The following is a 14,956-nucleotide window of genomic DNA, read 5'->3' on the forward strand; positions in this document are numbered from 1 at the left end:
ATTCAATTACTTACTCTAAAAAGCCATGTTTCATTCCTGAATGAATCGGCATGTTTGAACAAATTGGTTAAGTAAATGATTTGATGATTCACTCATAAAGAGAGTCTTGATACTGCCGTCACCTACTGGCATAACACTGTAACTTGAATTAGCTTTTATTTTTATATTTTCAGTTTTCATTTTAATTTTAGTAATTTTGATATATGCTTTGAATTGTTAAAGTTTTTTTTCTTTCCTATTAAAAAAAAATCTGTTTAGCTTTATTTTTTTTAGTCCAGTTTTAGTTTTAGTAATTTTAATACTTCAACTTGAACGTATTTTATTTCAGTTAGTTTCCAAGTCAACAAATCTAAATTTTCTAAAAGATCTCTAATCTTTTCATCTATATATTTACGTTTTATTTCATTTTTTTTTACAATTGAAAATTATTTTAATATTAGCTCCAGTTAACAATATCAACACTGAACAGAACTACCTGCTATACAATAATAAGTATTCTTTAATTACATTAATGTTTTTAGCATATTTTGCCCAGACCGTTTTGATATAACTTGGGCCAGAGGAGTTTCAACATCAACCAGCTCTGACATACAAAGACAAACTGGTGCTGTGTGTCTCATGGGAGCTGGTTTGGATCAGTCAGCAGCCTCTTATGTGCCATGTCTCTGTGCTCTCTGTAGGGTGATTTGGGGCAAGAGCAGTGGGCTGAAAGCAAGGGGCTCCAGCAGCTGCTTCTAGTTGTGCATCTTTGTGCAAATACACACATATGAACATACATACATGTTCATTCACACACAGCCTTTCTAAATGGCATCTAGTTCCTCATGAAAGATATCAAGGTGGGATGTTGGGGTCATCCGTTGAGCCAGGAGTGCTTTACTCACTCTCCACTTGTTCCAAACCTATATGAGCTTCTTTCTTCTGTTGAACACAAGAATGTTGGTAGCCTTCGACTTCCATATATTTGTATCCACTTTAGAAGTCAATGGCTACCATCAACTGTTTGGCTACCAATATTCTTCAAAATATTTTCTTTTGTTCTCAGCAGTAGAAAGAAACGTATACAGGTTTGAAACAACGTGAGAGTGAGTAATGACAGACATTTTATTTTTAGGTCAACTATCCCTGCATTCTCATATTTGAATGCTAGTAAAGGCAAAAATCATACTTTTACTTATAGTTTCCTTTAGACCATTTTACTTTCAGTATGTTTTTGCCAAAGACCCTTTTACATAATTAAGTTAGTCCTACATTTTTACACATTTAACTTGCCACTCGGTGTAGCACTGAAATGCACTTTTACTCTTACTGCCCTGCCTTATACTGCCATCCTCTGATCAACTGGACAGTTGCTCATTCTAGTGGCTTTCTTGTGTTATTTCTGTGGTCTTAATGTTGCTGTTTTTTTTAATAAGCATAAAATATAATTTTTAAGTAAATATTTTAATTAACACATCAAGACAGTCTGAAGAAATGTGTTGTTTTTGTAGGTCAGTCTCTCAGCGTTCTCAGTCTTCTTTGTTTATATATATATATATATATAATCATTATTATTAATATTGTTGTTGCTGCTGTTGTTTTTAACATGTATCCTACAGTAGTCTACTGCTGGGACAGGTGCATCGCTCTTCTCTTCCCTTCTCATCATGGCTGCTTCCTCGCGCTAGCCGCGTGTTTGAGTTCCACGTCGGCTAAAGGAAGGTCGTCGCCTGTCGTCAGATCCGCAAGGCATTTCGGGCCACTGGAGGCTGATTCGCCCAACAATACAAACAAGCCTCCGGACATAACGTTAGTGGATTCCGCTGCACATGCGAAAAGCTGCCTGCTTATGTATTAACATAAATTAAGCCCCCATGAATGCATGCTTATTTCCTCACTCTTTTGGAAGAGCCAGTATATAACTGCGAATGAACTGGGATAAAATATCCAGCACGCGCGACAAATAGCTAATCCTAGAATAGGAAATACACAGGTAAGATAACCATTCATGTCTTGCTTTTTATTTATGTAGTCCTTATCACACTAAACAGATGTTGAATTAGCGTTCATGTAGTGTATATGATGACAAAAATGTATATGTGGCTTTAGCTAGCGATCTTGCTGATCAAGTGTGATATTTGTCTTGATGCATGAAAACGTTTTTTTTTTTTAATTCAAGGCCCTTTGGCGACGTGGACGGTCACTTGGACGTTGGATGCTTTAGTCAGACACATTATGCTTGGCTGACACATTATGACAATGATGCGTTATGGGAAATAAAATGCATAACTGTTTCACTGCTGAACGAGCCATAATGTAGATGATGTAGCTAATAAACGTTTATCTTTAAACGGAGTAGAAATCGCGTGCTTTAAAGGAAGTTGTTGGTAAAATGGCATGAAAATAGTCGCCGTTCACCTGTCACACCTGTTCGCCAGGTAGCTGCTCCGCAGGATTTACACGCCACGCGGTTTTAGACTTTAGTTTAGACTTCTTAAGTGAACGTTTTCGTTCACCTCCATGTACTAACACATTTTTCTTTGAGCTCATAGCTTGATTTATATTTTCAAAACTAAGCCAATAACATTCGAGTGCTGGATATTTCACAGGTTTGGACTTATTGAACAAATTGTTCACTGAACGAGTCGCTGTCTTGTTGTTTTCCAACAACAACAGTAATCGCCAACAGTTGACTAAATAGAGATGCAGTTGTTTTGTGAGAAAATGTGTATGATGCTCTTAGTAGGTTTGTAAGCATGCACATTTAATAAAACAATTATTATCCTTTGGTCCACTCCGTGTTTGCAGACAATTCGGTTGAGTGAATTATTAAATGACTCGCTTAAAACAATTGTAGCCACCTATTGACAGGTATCTGAACGAATCTTTTTAGTGAACCGATTCAAAATATTCGAATCACTGGGATAAATCAAAATCCTTATCACTTGTCAACACTTGGAATATGTGTTGTTCTGTTATAAACAGCCTCTTGTTACAGTTCAGGTCCCTTTAAACTTAATTTTAGGAAGACGCTTAATGAGGGAACATTACCTCAGCCAGCTAGCTCGAGTCATGTTCCTTTCACTGTGGTGGTTGTCATAGATGCAGCCTTGGTTAGATGGCATGCTGCCTCCGCAAATCCAATGGAAAATCACAGGGGGGGGAAAGCATTGATGCATGTTGTTGTATTATCATGACTGTCAAATTACAATCCTATCTATTTGATGATTGTGTAGTTCTTATGAAGCCATGTAGAGTAACATAATTACAGTTGAAAAATCTGTCCAGCTACCCATGCATGTTTCCATCAGATGAGTTATACTGGAGGGTTTGTATACTGTATATGATAACAGGTTGCTGAAATGTCATCCAAATTGATCCCAGATGTCTTTCTGAATAACAGCATTTCTACAGTGGATGTTGAGTGTCATCCTCACTGCATCTTTCTGTAGGTGTTGATACTGACCACCATGCAAATGATTCATTAGTTAGAGGGAATGTCATTCACATCAACAGGTAGCTGGTAAATCAAAGGCGATACTACAAGCCACAAATTGAAACGTTGCTTTCTGGCATAAGGACTTTGCCACAGTTTCGTTCTGCTAAGTAAATGGTGCTTATTTTAATGCCTTCAATAAGGTCACATCATCCCACATCCCGTGACCATCTATCCCCTCCATTCCATCATTATAGTAAAGGAGCACTTGCACTTGCTCACCACCATCACCACTGCTCTCTGAGTGCAAATTTATTAATGCTAGTTTTCTATTCCTGTGGTTTACAGTAGCTTTTATCCTGCCCAAATTGCATGCTCTAGCACTCAGAAGAATTAAATGGCTCTTCTGTGAAGGCAGACTATGATGCCTCCGCTCAGATCAGCCCTCTGAGCACCGAGCCTCCCTCCCTGAGCTCCTGTCTAAAGCTGAAGCTTAGACAAACTTGCATGAGTCACATGATTGTTACATAGCTCCCAGCATTCCTATATTTTCCTCTGCTCATTGAGGAGGCTGAGCTTTATGAGAACTAATAATGAAAGCCTGATTGAAAAGTTGCTCACTCATCGCTGTGAAGCCCCCTTCTGCAGGTGTGGCATTGGGCTCTGAAGGAGTAACCAAAGCAAGTATCGATGAAAATATCTAGAAACTTGCAGGGGTTTTTAACTAGGTTAATTAGTTTGAAGTGAAAGATCTAGGCCTACTCTTTGAACTCCATGTCAGTTCCTTTCGTGGTAACGACTGGGTTAGGCTCTGTCAGATCTGATAAGTGCGTTTGAACAGAACATTCCTGAGTAAACTCTTTTCCATCTACAGCTTTCGGCTAATGTATGTGGAGTATAGAAAGTCTTATAGATTTTACAACTAAAGGGATATTTTTCCCAAAAATACATTGTCATCATATATTCACCATCATGTTTTCCACAAAAGGATGTGTTAGAATGACACCAGGCCTTGGTTACAATTCACTTTGACCTTGTGAGCCTGTAATAATATATAGCGTTTGTTGTCTGAAGAGAGGTCTGGTCTACATTGTTAACTATCAGCAGTGCTTTTATGAATGTTATTCTGAAATGTTACAAACAACCTTTTGTAATGTATTGAAGAGCTCCGTTTTATTTTCTTATCTTTTTTCCTATCTCACGCTCTCTTTCAGTAACACTCCAGTATGGCGGACAGTATGATGAGTAAAGCAGCCACTATGGAGATTCCTATTAACAGTAATGGGGACTCTAGGAATCTAGCAGAAGATGACAGCCTGGAGCAGGTGAGCGATATATGGTGATTCAGGTCAATTCAGGTGCAGTTTACCTGAACTCACCCTATTGGTTGAGTTTGTTTGCAAAGCTGAAGCCGTATCAAATCAATGAAGTGTCAAAGCATTAAAATGTGGATGGTGGAGGTGGTTTTCATAGCTAGATTTATGTTTTTACAGAGTCTAAAATATAGCTGTCTGCCCAGTTGGTTTAGTTTTGTTGCAGGTTTCACAATATCAGTCATGAGAAAAGATCTTAAGGTTCCAGGTGATGCAAACATTGCAGTTTATAATTGTTCAGCTTTTTCTTGAGGACTTTAAATCATAAAAAATAAGGTTGTCGGGCATGTTAATAAGTAAGAGTAATATGCATTTATTTCATAAAAATGGCTTGTGGCGATAATTCAGTGTAAGTCTAGTGTGTGTCTTGCTTGTCTTTGCCTTTTAAGAAGCAGAAGGCTAATTCAGCCAAGCACAAAGTGTTCAAATCTCCCTATTGTTGAAACTATTGTAAAGAAAAGTTAAAGTGGTAATGTTGTCTCAAGACACACCTCTGTAAGACAACTAAACCGTGGAACTGGATCCGGGAGAAGACGTGTTAGGCAAACAGACAAGCAGTGAGATATTTGCTAGGACGTTGAATCATTCCTATAAGGACGTAAAGATTCTTTGTTTTAATTTGTTTTTAACATTCTCATGTTATGTCCAATTTAAAAAGCCCATCCTAGAATAACTGTGGCTGATCTAGGGATGAAACGATTACCGGTTTGACGATAAATCATGATAAAATTCCCCACGGTTAGTATTTCATATTTTAATTATCATTAAAACCATATTCGATTAACTCAGGATAAATAAATACTGTCTAGCATAAAGCAGAGTTTTAAGTAACAGTCTCATGTGCGCACAGCATGCAGAGTAGTTTTGTTTTGTGTGAAAACATGGTGGAAAGCTGGGATGTTTTGAAAGAGTGCTAAGGGAATTATACAAATGTACAGTGGGGCAAAAAAGTATTTAGTCAGCCACCAACTGTGCAAGTTCTCCCACTTAAAAAGATGAGAGAGGCCTGTAATTTTCATCATAGGTATACCTCAACTATGAGAGACAAAATGAGAAAAAAAATGTACCTCTGAAGTAGGGATGTGCCGATACGAGTATTGGTACCGAACAGTTCACAGGGCAAATTCCAAACGGAAGTGATCATACCTATCCCCTTGGAGTGGGGACTTTGGAGTGAGCAGGGCACGTGCGTGCCATTATGTAGTCGCTTGGAATGCACTTGGCAAAGCGAGCGACATAATTTCCTCCATCTTCAGCTGGCATGTTCCCGTGACAACGCAGCATGGTGTCCGTCAGCAGATGTCGCTTTTATTTTTGTTAGCATAACTGTTGCAAATAAACATACATTTTATATTTTAAAAAGTTTTTAAAATATGCTATATAATATATAAAAAAACGAATATATGTAAAACTTTTTAAAATATAAAATGTATATGTTTTTTGTGCCAGTATCCATCAGCGAATCTGCTGATGGACACCATGCTGCGTTGTCACGAGAACATGCCAGCTGAAGATAATGAGGAAATTACGTCGCTCGCTTTGCCAAGTGCATTCCAAACGACTACATAATGGCACACACGTGCCCTGCTCACTCCAAAGTCCCCACTCCAAGGGGATAGGGATGATCACTTCCATTTGGAATTTGCCCCGTGAACCATTCGGTACCGATACTCGTATCGGCACATCCCTACTCTGAAGGTTCTGACTGTCTTCAGAAAAGATTCGTTGACATTTTGTTTTCATCTTCACTCCATGTAATACCTAATAAAGAAGTGTTCTTATCACAATGCTTTGTCCACAGAGGTTATGGAAACCGCTCTAATTCTGCTGTTCCATCAGCACCACCTAATGTCTGAGATGGAATTTGCAGAGAGTTACATTTAGATCCAGCCTGTGTGCGAATTTGCATGCCCTGCTGTAAATTGACTAGTTGATGAAAAACAAGCTTATGTGGATTCTACACATTTAAACAATTCACATTACACTGTGTCTTTAAATAGATCAGGAGCATTGAGCTAGAATGTGACAACATTTCTAAATGTTCTTGTCTTTCTTTACCAAGACAGAAAAAGAGTGGCATCAGTTTTTTTTATATTTTTATTATACCTTTGTCCTCTGATGTTTGGAGTGACAGGGATCTGTTAGCAACCCAATTTATGACTCATATTATTAATAAACAGGGCTTATTCGTTGCTTAATTAGGGCTGAAATTATACAGAATTGTGTAACTTATGCATTTTTTTTATTGTCAAGCCTGGAAGCCTGTCTTTATTGTATTAACAGGTGCTAATCAGCCCTAAAATATGGATTCCATTGTGTTTGATAGTTTACTTCATCACTGTTTTCAAGTCTGATTTTGTTTTACATTGTGCTTCATTTTCGTTTGCTTATCTTTCTTTTTGTTGTCATGTTCTTCCCTGATGTCTGTGCAGGATGCAAAGATTCAGTGGAGCTTAAGAGAGAAGGTAGGGAGTCCCGCAGGCCTCAGGGTGAGAAGGAACACTGGGAAGGGTGGCAGAGTGTATGTGTACTGTATGCCTGCACGTGTATGTCTTACCACAGATAATGATTTTAGTTCTCCCCATAACCTGGTCACAATGGACAGCATGTTTTTCAAATCACGTGCATTATTTTTTGGCTTTTGTCACTCCCTGTTAATCAGTGTTTGAGGTCAGATCCAAATCCTAATGATACAGATAGTGTTTGTTTTGAAAAACATCCTGTTTTGTCCCTCTGTGGTATTAACCAGTGGCTAGCGACCTTTTAGTATCTATTAACTCTATATGTGTAAAGAAATATGTATTAACCTTTATAATAATTCTGTTTTGTTATTTAAAGGGGGTATTGCATACAGTACAGAACTTATTGTACAGCAGCATATGTATCCTATGAGCCTAAAATTGTACTGTAGTACTATATTCACTATCACTGAATCAGATTTTTTTTTTTTACATCAAACGTCAGGGTTTATGATGATTGCTTTGATAGATGTAGTCATACTTGTACATTACTTTTTAATTTGACTTTGTTCCTCCCACATTTTAATGTATAATGATGCATTCAACTAATCTTTGTTATTTAACTTTAGTCAAAGCTGACTTAATATTGTATTTAACATTAATACAAATCTAAAAAAAAAAGTTGATCACACCTTTGCAGACATCTGAAGACCCCTGTTTTATCAGCAATGTTGTTTATTTGTGAAAAAGCTATTTTTTTCTTAGATGCCATGTAACGCACTGGTGTGGGTTGTTGAGAGTTTTTATAGTCACTAATGTGACTTGTTTCAGATAACAGACTGTTTCTTTGTGCTGTGTCAAATTCTTTTACTACATCAAGGAAACATGGATTTTTCAGAGGGGTTGTTTTCACAGGAAATTAAATATGAATTTTTGTACGTGATTCATTGACACATGATTCATAATAATTCTGGGTCTAGTCTGGTTGTAACCCTGAAATGTTCTTTCTAACATTTCACGACTTTTGCTAGTGTATGTTTGTAGAATTTAAAGAATTGGCTCATTTCCTGAAAAAGAATGCCTAGGTTATAATATTACATTCTTAAGATCTCTTCCTCTCTCTTTTTTTTTGCTTTTTAAATTTCTGTAGGACTTTACGCAGGTCATGGTGTCTGGGCCCAACCTAAATGAGACCAGCATCGTATCAGGTGGTTATGGCGGTACAACAGAAGGCATCATTCCGACAAGCTCCATCAAAGGTATAGCTCACTCTAATATTCTTTAACTCCTCATTATACTTAACATGTTCATCTAAACCCCAAGTGCTACTGCAATGTGCACAACTACAATATTTTTTTTATTAAATCAACTAAGCAAAGAAATCTGTGTATAAATAATCTAGTTTAAAATTCACTTGACCCAAGTCTAAAGTTGTTTTGTTATTAGTGATATTTACCATGTTTGGAATGACTTTGATGACCTTTTGTCTTTCTAAAGCAAATGCATACATATTTTTTTTTGGAGATGCCAAAATATTGTACAATATGTTTTGCATAATTTCCACTATGGGTTTTCCCACTCATTTCTTTCCTATGGTGCAATCCAAATGAGATCTAGGGCCTCTGGCGGCATTGGTCATTATTTGTTTAGGTATTCTGTGAGTTATGCTTAATGGCTTTACATTTTGATATTAACTAGAGTGAAAAGGCCACAGTTCTGAAAAGACAAATGAGCTTCAGCTGTTTTTTAATACATTTCTTCTGCAATAAAAAATTAGGCTAATTCAAAGTAACCCAGCCAAAACGAACTGCTTTTGATTTTATTTTAATTTAGTTACTGATGTGGCTAAAAAAAAAAAAACTTTTTGTCTGGACAGGATATGTGATTGCAAGGTGACCATCCTGGCCCCTTAAATCTATTCACTTCTGATTCAGTGAGGACTTTCTGTCTCTTTTACCCTTTTCAGGCCCTGCGGTCCGTCTTAACATTGACTTTTTGGGCAACAGACGCATTCCAAATGAAGGGCAAGGTCATTCATGCCTCATTTGTAACCCATCTGTCTTCTTTCTGGTTTTCCACCTTCCCATGGTGCCTTGAATTATAGTCCTTTTCAAAACTGTTTTTGTCTTTTCCCAGGGTATGGGATGCTGTACTACAAGAACAAATTGAATTGCCTGGCTTTTATTTTTCTCTCTTAGCAGACTGGACTGGGCTACAGTTCTCTTTCTATTCTTTCCTGCAGGGTTAAGGTTGCTTTTTTCACTAGCAGGAATTTTGTAATGGGAAACCTTTTGTCATTTTGCTTCGGAAATCAGTTTTAAATTTTAATCTGGCTTTAATCCTGCTGACTTTGCAGAGGAAATATTTAGAAAAATCTGCTGCAGAATGGCTGGGTGTAAAATATGTTTGGTAAATCCTTTTATTTATTCAGACAAGTTACTTCTAGTCACAATCTTTTTCTGTGTAAATGAATACTTGTAGTTAAAAATAAATTATCAGACATATTGGGGTTTTTAAATAACAGTTGTGTGATGTTAAGTGAACTGTAAATTGTCTCCATCTGTTTGTCATGCATCTGTTTGTACATGCTTTCCTGTTTTCATTTCATCTCATTACATTATCACCTTCTCTTTCTCACCTTTCCTTTTTTCCCTTTCCCCTCCCTCTATCCTCTTGCTCTTCCTTCACATTCACACACATACGCACTGGCATTACACACTTCTATACACTTTACTCATATGGTACAACCCATTCCATTGTAAAAATAATTTTAAAACTTCTTACATATCCACCACCTACTTCCTGTTCCCCATCATATACCCCCAACATCCTATGCTTACCCTGACCATGACCACCTCCAGACCTGCGAATGAAGTCTAGGGGTGTTAACATTGCCCCAAGCCAGATTGCTGCCTGCCGAATAGCCCGCCAATCAGAAGACGTCCCCTGTATCCCAGGTATTCCAAAGAGCGTCGGATCATTTAAGGGCTCTTTGGCAACACATTCCCCCTACTCAGTAACACACTTTCATTTATTCACTCTCATCTCATCTGTTTTACACATAGCTGATACACCTTCAGAGCTATGATGCGATTATACGAACAATATCATCAAATGATGTGTAAATAATGTGGAAGTACAGACAGTTGTAATTCAAAACTTACACTAAGCATTTTGTGTGTATCAGGGTCCAACATGCATCACGCCAGTAGCAATTCCTCCATGACAGCAGAAGATGCCACAAGAGGCGTTGCTGTGGAAAAGTTTGACATCGTGAAGAAATGGGGCCTGAACACGTACAAGGTTTGTCAATTAACTGTTTGTCTTTTCTAATTAGATGTCATGTGTTGTTAACCACTTCTATTTTGAAGCCATTTGTGTTTGTTATCCGTCTCTCCCTTAGTGCACCAAACAGATGATCTCCGAGAGGTTTGGCCGTGGCTCACGTACTGTGGATTTGGAGCTGGAGGCTCAGATTGAGGTTTTGCGGGAAACCAAACGGAAGTATGAGAATGTGCTGCATTTAGCGCGAGCGCTAACCAACCACTTTTACAGCATGGTGCAGACGCAGCAAGCCCTTGGAGACACTTTTGCTGACCTCAGTCAGAAGTCTCCAGAACTTCGGGTGAGGCAGCATGACCGTCTTAAAATGTATGACATTTGTTGTGAGTGCCATGCATAATTATGGGACTGCTGTGAACATGTATTTCATTTCATAGTTCAAACTGTCAGTGTTAAAAATAACTGGTGCTTACAGTTAACACTAAAATGCCACAATTGTTTTAGGGTTTACTTTAGCATTTGTGTTTTGCTATTTATACACCACTTCAGTCAAGAATGTCTCTAACATTGCTGGATGGATTGTCTAGAACTACTTGGACATGAAAGCTGATTGTTATCATGAAGAGCTGTCAGTATCAGTTGAGCGGAATGTTATATATATTATAGTATTTAGTAATATTTTGAATTGGCTTTTATTTTTTATATTTTCAGTTTTCATTTTAATTTAATTTTTCTGTTTAAATTTATTTTAGTTTTAATCATTTTAGTACTTACACTTATTTTATTTCAGTTAGCTGCCAACAGTTCTAATTTTCATTTTATTTGATTTCAACTTTATTTTTCAATTAAAAGTTTAGGTTTGTGGTTTTGTTCATGCACAGGATGAGTTCGGATACAATGCAGAAACACAGAAGTTGTTGTGCAAGAATGGAGAGACTCTGCTTGGGGCCATCAACTACTTTGTGTCCAGCATCAACACTCTGGTGAACAAAACAATGGAAGACACATTGATGACTATCAAGATGTATGAGAATGCCAGGTAAAGGCTACTCCAACTCTGTAGCTTTTAGTATAATAGCCTTCATTTGTTTTTGTTGTTTCTTTCCAAGGTTCTTGAGGTGTTCCACTTCTCTGCAATATGAAATTCAAATGGAAATTCAAACACTTTAATTGTGTTTTAGCTTAATTAGCCTGTGATGCTACTGTACGTTTGAGAGTTGTCATTATACGTTACAGTTGTGCAGACGAGATGGTATTGAATTAACTCCGAGTGAGGCACCAACAGGCTTTGACACTGGCTGGTCCTCTTACTCAGTCTTTTGATTGAAAATCCTCTATCACAGTTATTTATTTTGTGTGGTACATGCTAAGATCTCTGAGAAAACTTTGATGCTTTATGCTTTTATCTGATGCAATACTAGCTACCTTTAATGTCAGATTCCATCATAAATAACTTTCAACTTTGGGCATCGCATTGTATAAAATTAATTTTATGTGGCGTATTTAAGGTGTTTCTCTGATATCCTATAGGCTAGAGTTCGATGCATACAGGGCAGATCTGGAGGAGTTGAACATGGGCCCACGGGACGCTGTTACTATGGCTCGTATCGAGGCTGCTCAGCAGCAGTACCAGATCCACAAGGAAAAATATGAACGTCTCCGCAGTGATGTCAGCATCAAGCTCAAGTTCCTGGAAGAAAACAAGGTGCTCAGCCACCCGCATAACTTCCTCTTTAAGTCACTCAAGTAGCCCTTAATCAATTTATTGTCTATATCTTGTCATCTGACATGGTTTGTTTGTGTATCTCTCTCTCTTACAGGTCAAAGTGATGCACAAGCAACTTCTGCTGTTCCATAATGCCATCTCTGCCTACTTTGCTGGAAACCAGCAACAGCTGGAACAGACCCTCAAGCAGTTCAACATTAAACTCAAACCACCAGGGGCCGACAAACCTTCTTGGCTGGAGGAACAGTGACAGTGCCCGTTTACCCCTGGTTTCCTGTTATGTCTTTAGCCACACAGAGCAACACAGTAGGACCACAAGAGACCAGCGTTCTGAGATGCTAGCAGAGATGGGGGCTACAACAAAGCCTCCTTCACACTAACTCTCCCTATACTTCTCTTCCTTGATTCTTCTTCTCCTCATCCTGTTCTTGCTCTGAGACCGCTTTCAAGTGTCTGAATAGTCACCTGTAATATGTAACTGGTCCCAAAGGTTCCAATCAAATGTCAGTTTAAGCTTTATCCCTATAAAATCCTTCTGATATGGCAGTCAGAACAGCTGTTTTTTATTCTCAGTCTTACTTGCATGTTCTCTCTCTCTCTCTCTCTCTCTCTGTGAGTGACCACATCTTGAGAAAATTTTCCTTTTGTTTTTCTGTGAAAAGCGTTTTATTTTGCTACTACTATCTTTTTTCTGTATTGTAGATTTGGTCTTGTAGCTAATGGAGGGTCCAGATTATTCCTATCACAGAGTGTTCAGTGTCGGTGGTTCTAACAAAAAGTCATTTTATTTTGATAAAATCCAGATATAGTTTTATCTGATATTGGTATTGAATAAGGATGTACGTTTGTATGTTTACTAGGCCATGAGAGTACGGTTTAGTCAATCCTTGTCCAGTTGTCGCTCTTTAAAATACCTTGAGTTAATGAAATATTACATTTAATATCTTAAAATGAGTTTCTCATTTTAAGTCATTTAACCTCAAATTAATAATACTGAAATGTTATATTTCATCAGATGTGGGTGCATAGTTTCCTGCAGGTTTAACAAAGCCCAGCAAGATGAATCTAAAAATCACAGTTTCTTTACAGCTTTGAATTTATGAAGCATGTTTGTTTTATTTTGACAATTAGTTTATTGTAGTATTATGTACCAGTGCATAATGCTGTAGAATGTTTGTAGGTTTATGATGTTCATTTTTAAGTTAATAATCATAAGTTAATCAAGGAAGTGTATGTATGAGTTGTATTTGATTGTTTTAACTCAGACCAGTTATTGAGGCCCACCATTATCTGCCTCTTTATCTACCAAAATTTGCACTAATGTTTATGTACTGACTTGTGTTCTGTTAGCGTAAGCAAAGCCCTAATATTCTTCCATTGTGCATTCAAATTGCAATTGGTTCTGATGCACCCTGTGTTTAATGACTTTATCTGCCTTGATTTAAAAAAACAAAGCAATTTTTCCCCAATGGAAGATTTATATTAATATCACAGTAACTTTTTTTTTTTCCTTTCTGTGTCATAGTAGTGCTAATGTATTATTCCATTAGGCTAACTCACAATTTTTCACAAAAATATAGTATAAAATCCAACAGATTTATATATATATAAATTAGATTTCATTACAAAATCTAACAGATTTTGTTACAATTTAAAAATATAAACGTTTCAAAATATTTTTTGTATTTATTTTTATTTGTGATAAGTTGGTATAATCAGATGGGTTTTACTGCATTTTCACTTCATAATTTTTCACTGAAAATATCTACATAATGTTCATTGATAGCCTTTTTATTTATATATATATATATATATATATATATATAAAAATTAGTATGTTTTTTTGTTTTTTTTCTTCCTCCAGTGAGTTCAAAACACACTTTAAGTTATGTTGCTTTTGCTCTTAACATATTTGATACAGTGATAATGGGGTTAAAGTGCACACTGTCAGATTATGGTTTATGTCAGTCTAGTTTATTTTGGTAACACTACAATAAGGTTCATTAGTTAACATTAACAAATTACAAATAACATTACAATAAAATTACATTAACAAGGATTAATAAATAGTGTAGTAAATATATTGTTCGTTCATGTTCGTTAATTCATTAACTACATGTTAACAACTGCACCTTATTGTAAAGTGTTACCTTTATTTTGTATTTCATTACGTAAGACTGAAATAATGACTATGATCTAATGTTCTGTACTTTTGAATATTGCTCTAAATCTTTCTAAGCTTGAGATGAAGCAATACTGAAGATGTTTCTAGAAAGTGTATTTTCATGTATGCCTATATTGGCTGTCCCTTGTGTGTTTTTGCATGGCAGGTCTGATGACATTAGTTGTACATTTCCATGCATTGTGATTCAATCCTTTTCAATGTATCAGTAAAACACTACATGGGTAGTACTGCAGAAAAATGTTTCTTGAAAAAACAAAACAGAAAGGGTTCTTGTGAATGTTAAAGGATACTTGAAATTTAGATTGAATGTCAACTATTGAAGACCGTACAATGTCTGTTTTCTTTACTTTTCTTTTTTTATACCAAGTATTTTTTTTTTTTTTTTATGTCCTGGCACATTTGTCAACCTGTAGAGGTGGTAGTGTGTGTGTTCTTTCATCTTGAGAGATGGAGAAAAGGGTTCCATCTTGAGCCCCAGAGACTGAACTGATTCATGAAGTGATGGACATTTGTTCC

At 36.8% G+C, this 14,956-nt stretch overlaps 1 protein-coding gene across 9 annotated transcripts; it reads left to right on the forward strand.

Moving 5' to 3' along the window:
• The first annotated feature begins 1,054 nt into the window (after positions 1-1,054).
• LOC107555180 (arfaptin-2-like) lies at positions 1,055-13,836 on the forward strand. Of its 9 annotated transcripts, XM_016237889.1 has the most exons (13): positions 1,055-1,085; positions 1,599-1,788; positions 1,889-1,972; positions 4,630-4,740; positions 7,221-7,277; positions 8,398-8,506; positions 9,214-9,276; positions 10,109-10,204; positions 10,435-10,550; positions 10,651-10,872; positions 11,411-11,568; positions 12,060-12,234; positions 12,350-13,835. In XM_016237889.1, exons 4-13 carry the CDS (start codon positions 4,642-4,644, stop codon positions 12,503-12,505), a joined length of 1,251 nt encoding a protein of 416 aa, XP_016093375.1. In that variant the 5' UTR covers positions 1,055-1,085; positions 1,599-1,788; positions 1,889-1,972; positions 4,630-4,641; the 3' UTR covers positions 12,506-13,835. The 9 variants fall into 9 exon arrangements, with proteins under 9 accessions (XP_016093375.1, XP_016093376.1, XP_016093374.1 ...); XM_016237890.1 differs by lacking the exon at positions 1,889-1,972 and having other exon boundaries at positions 12,350-13,836; XM_016237888.1 differs by having other exon boundaries at positions 1,599-1,972.
• Positions 13,837-14,956: the final 1,120 nt, after the last annotated feature.

The sequence above is a fragment of the Sinocyclocheilus grahami genome, unplaced genomic scaffold, assembly GCF_001515645.1.
Source record: "Sinocyclocheilus grahami isolate Dianchi unplaced genomic scaffold, SAMN03320097.WGS_v1.1 scaffold526.1, whole genome shotgun sequence".
In the NCBI taxonomy this organism is placed as follows: Eukaryota; Metazoa; Chordata; class Actinopteri; order Cypriniformes; family Cyprinidae; genus Sinocyclocheilus; species Sinocyclocheilus grahami.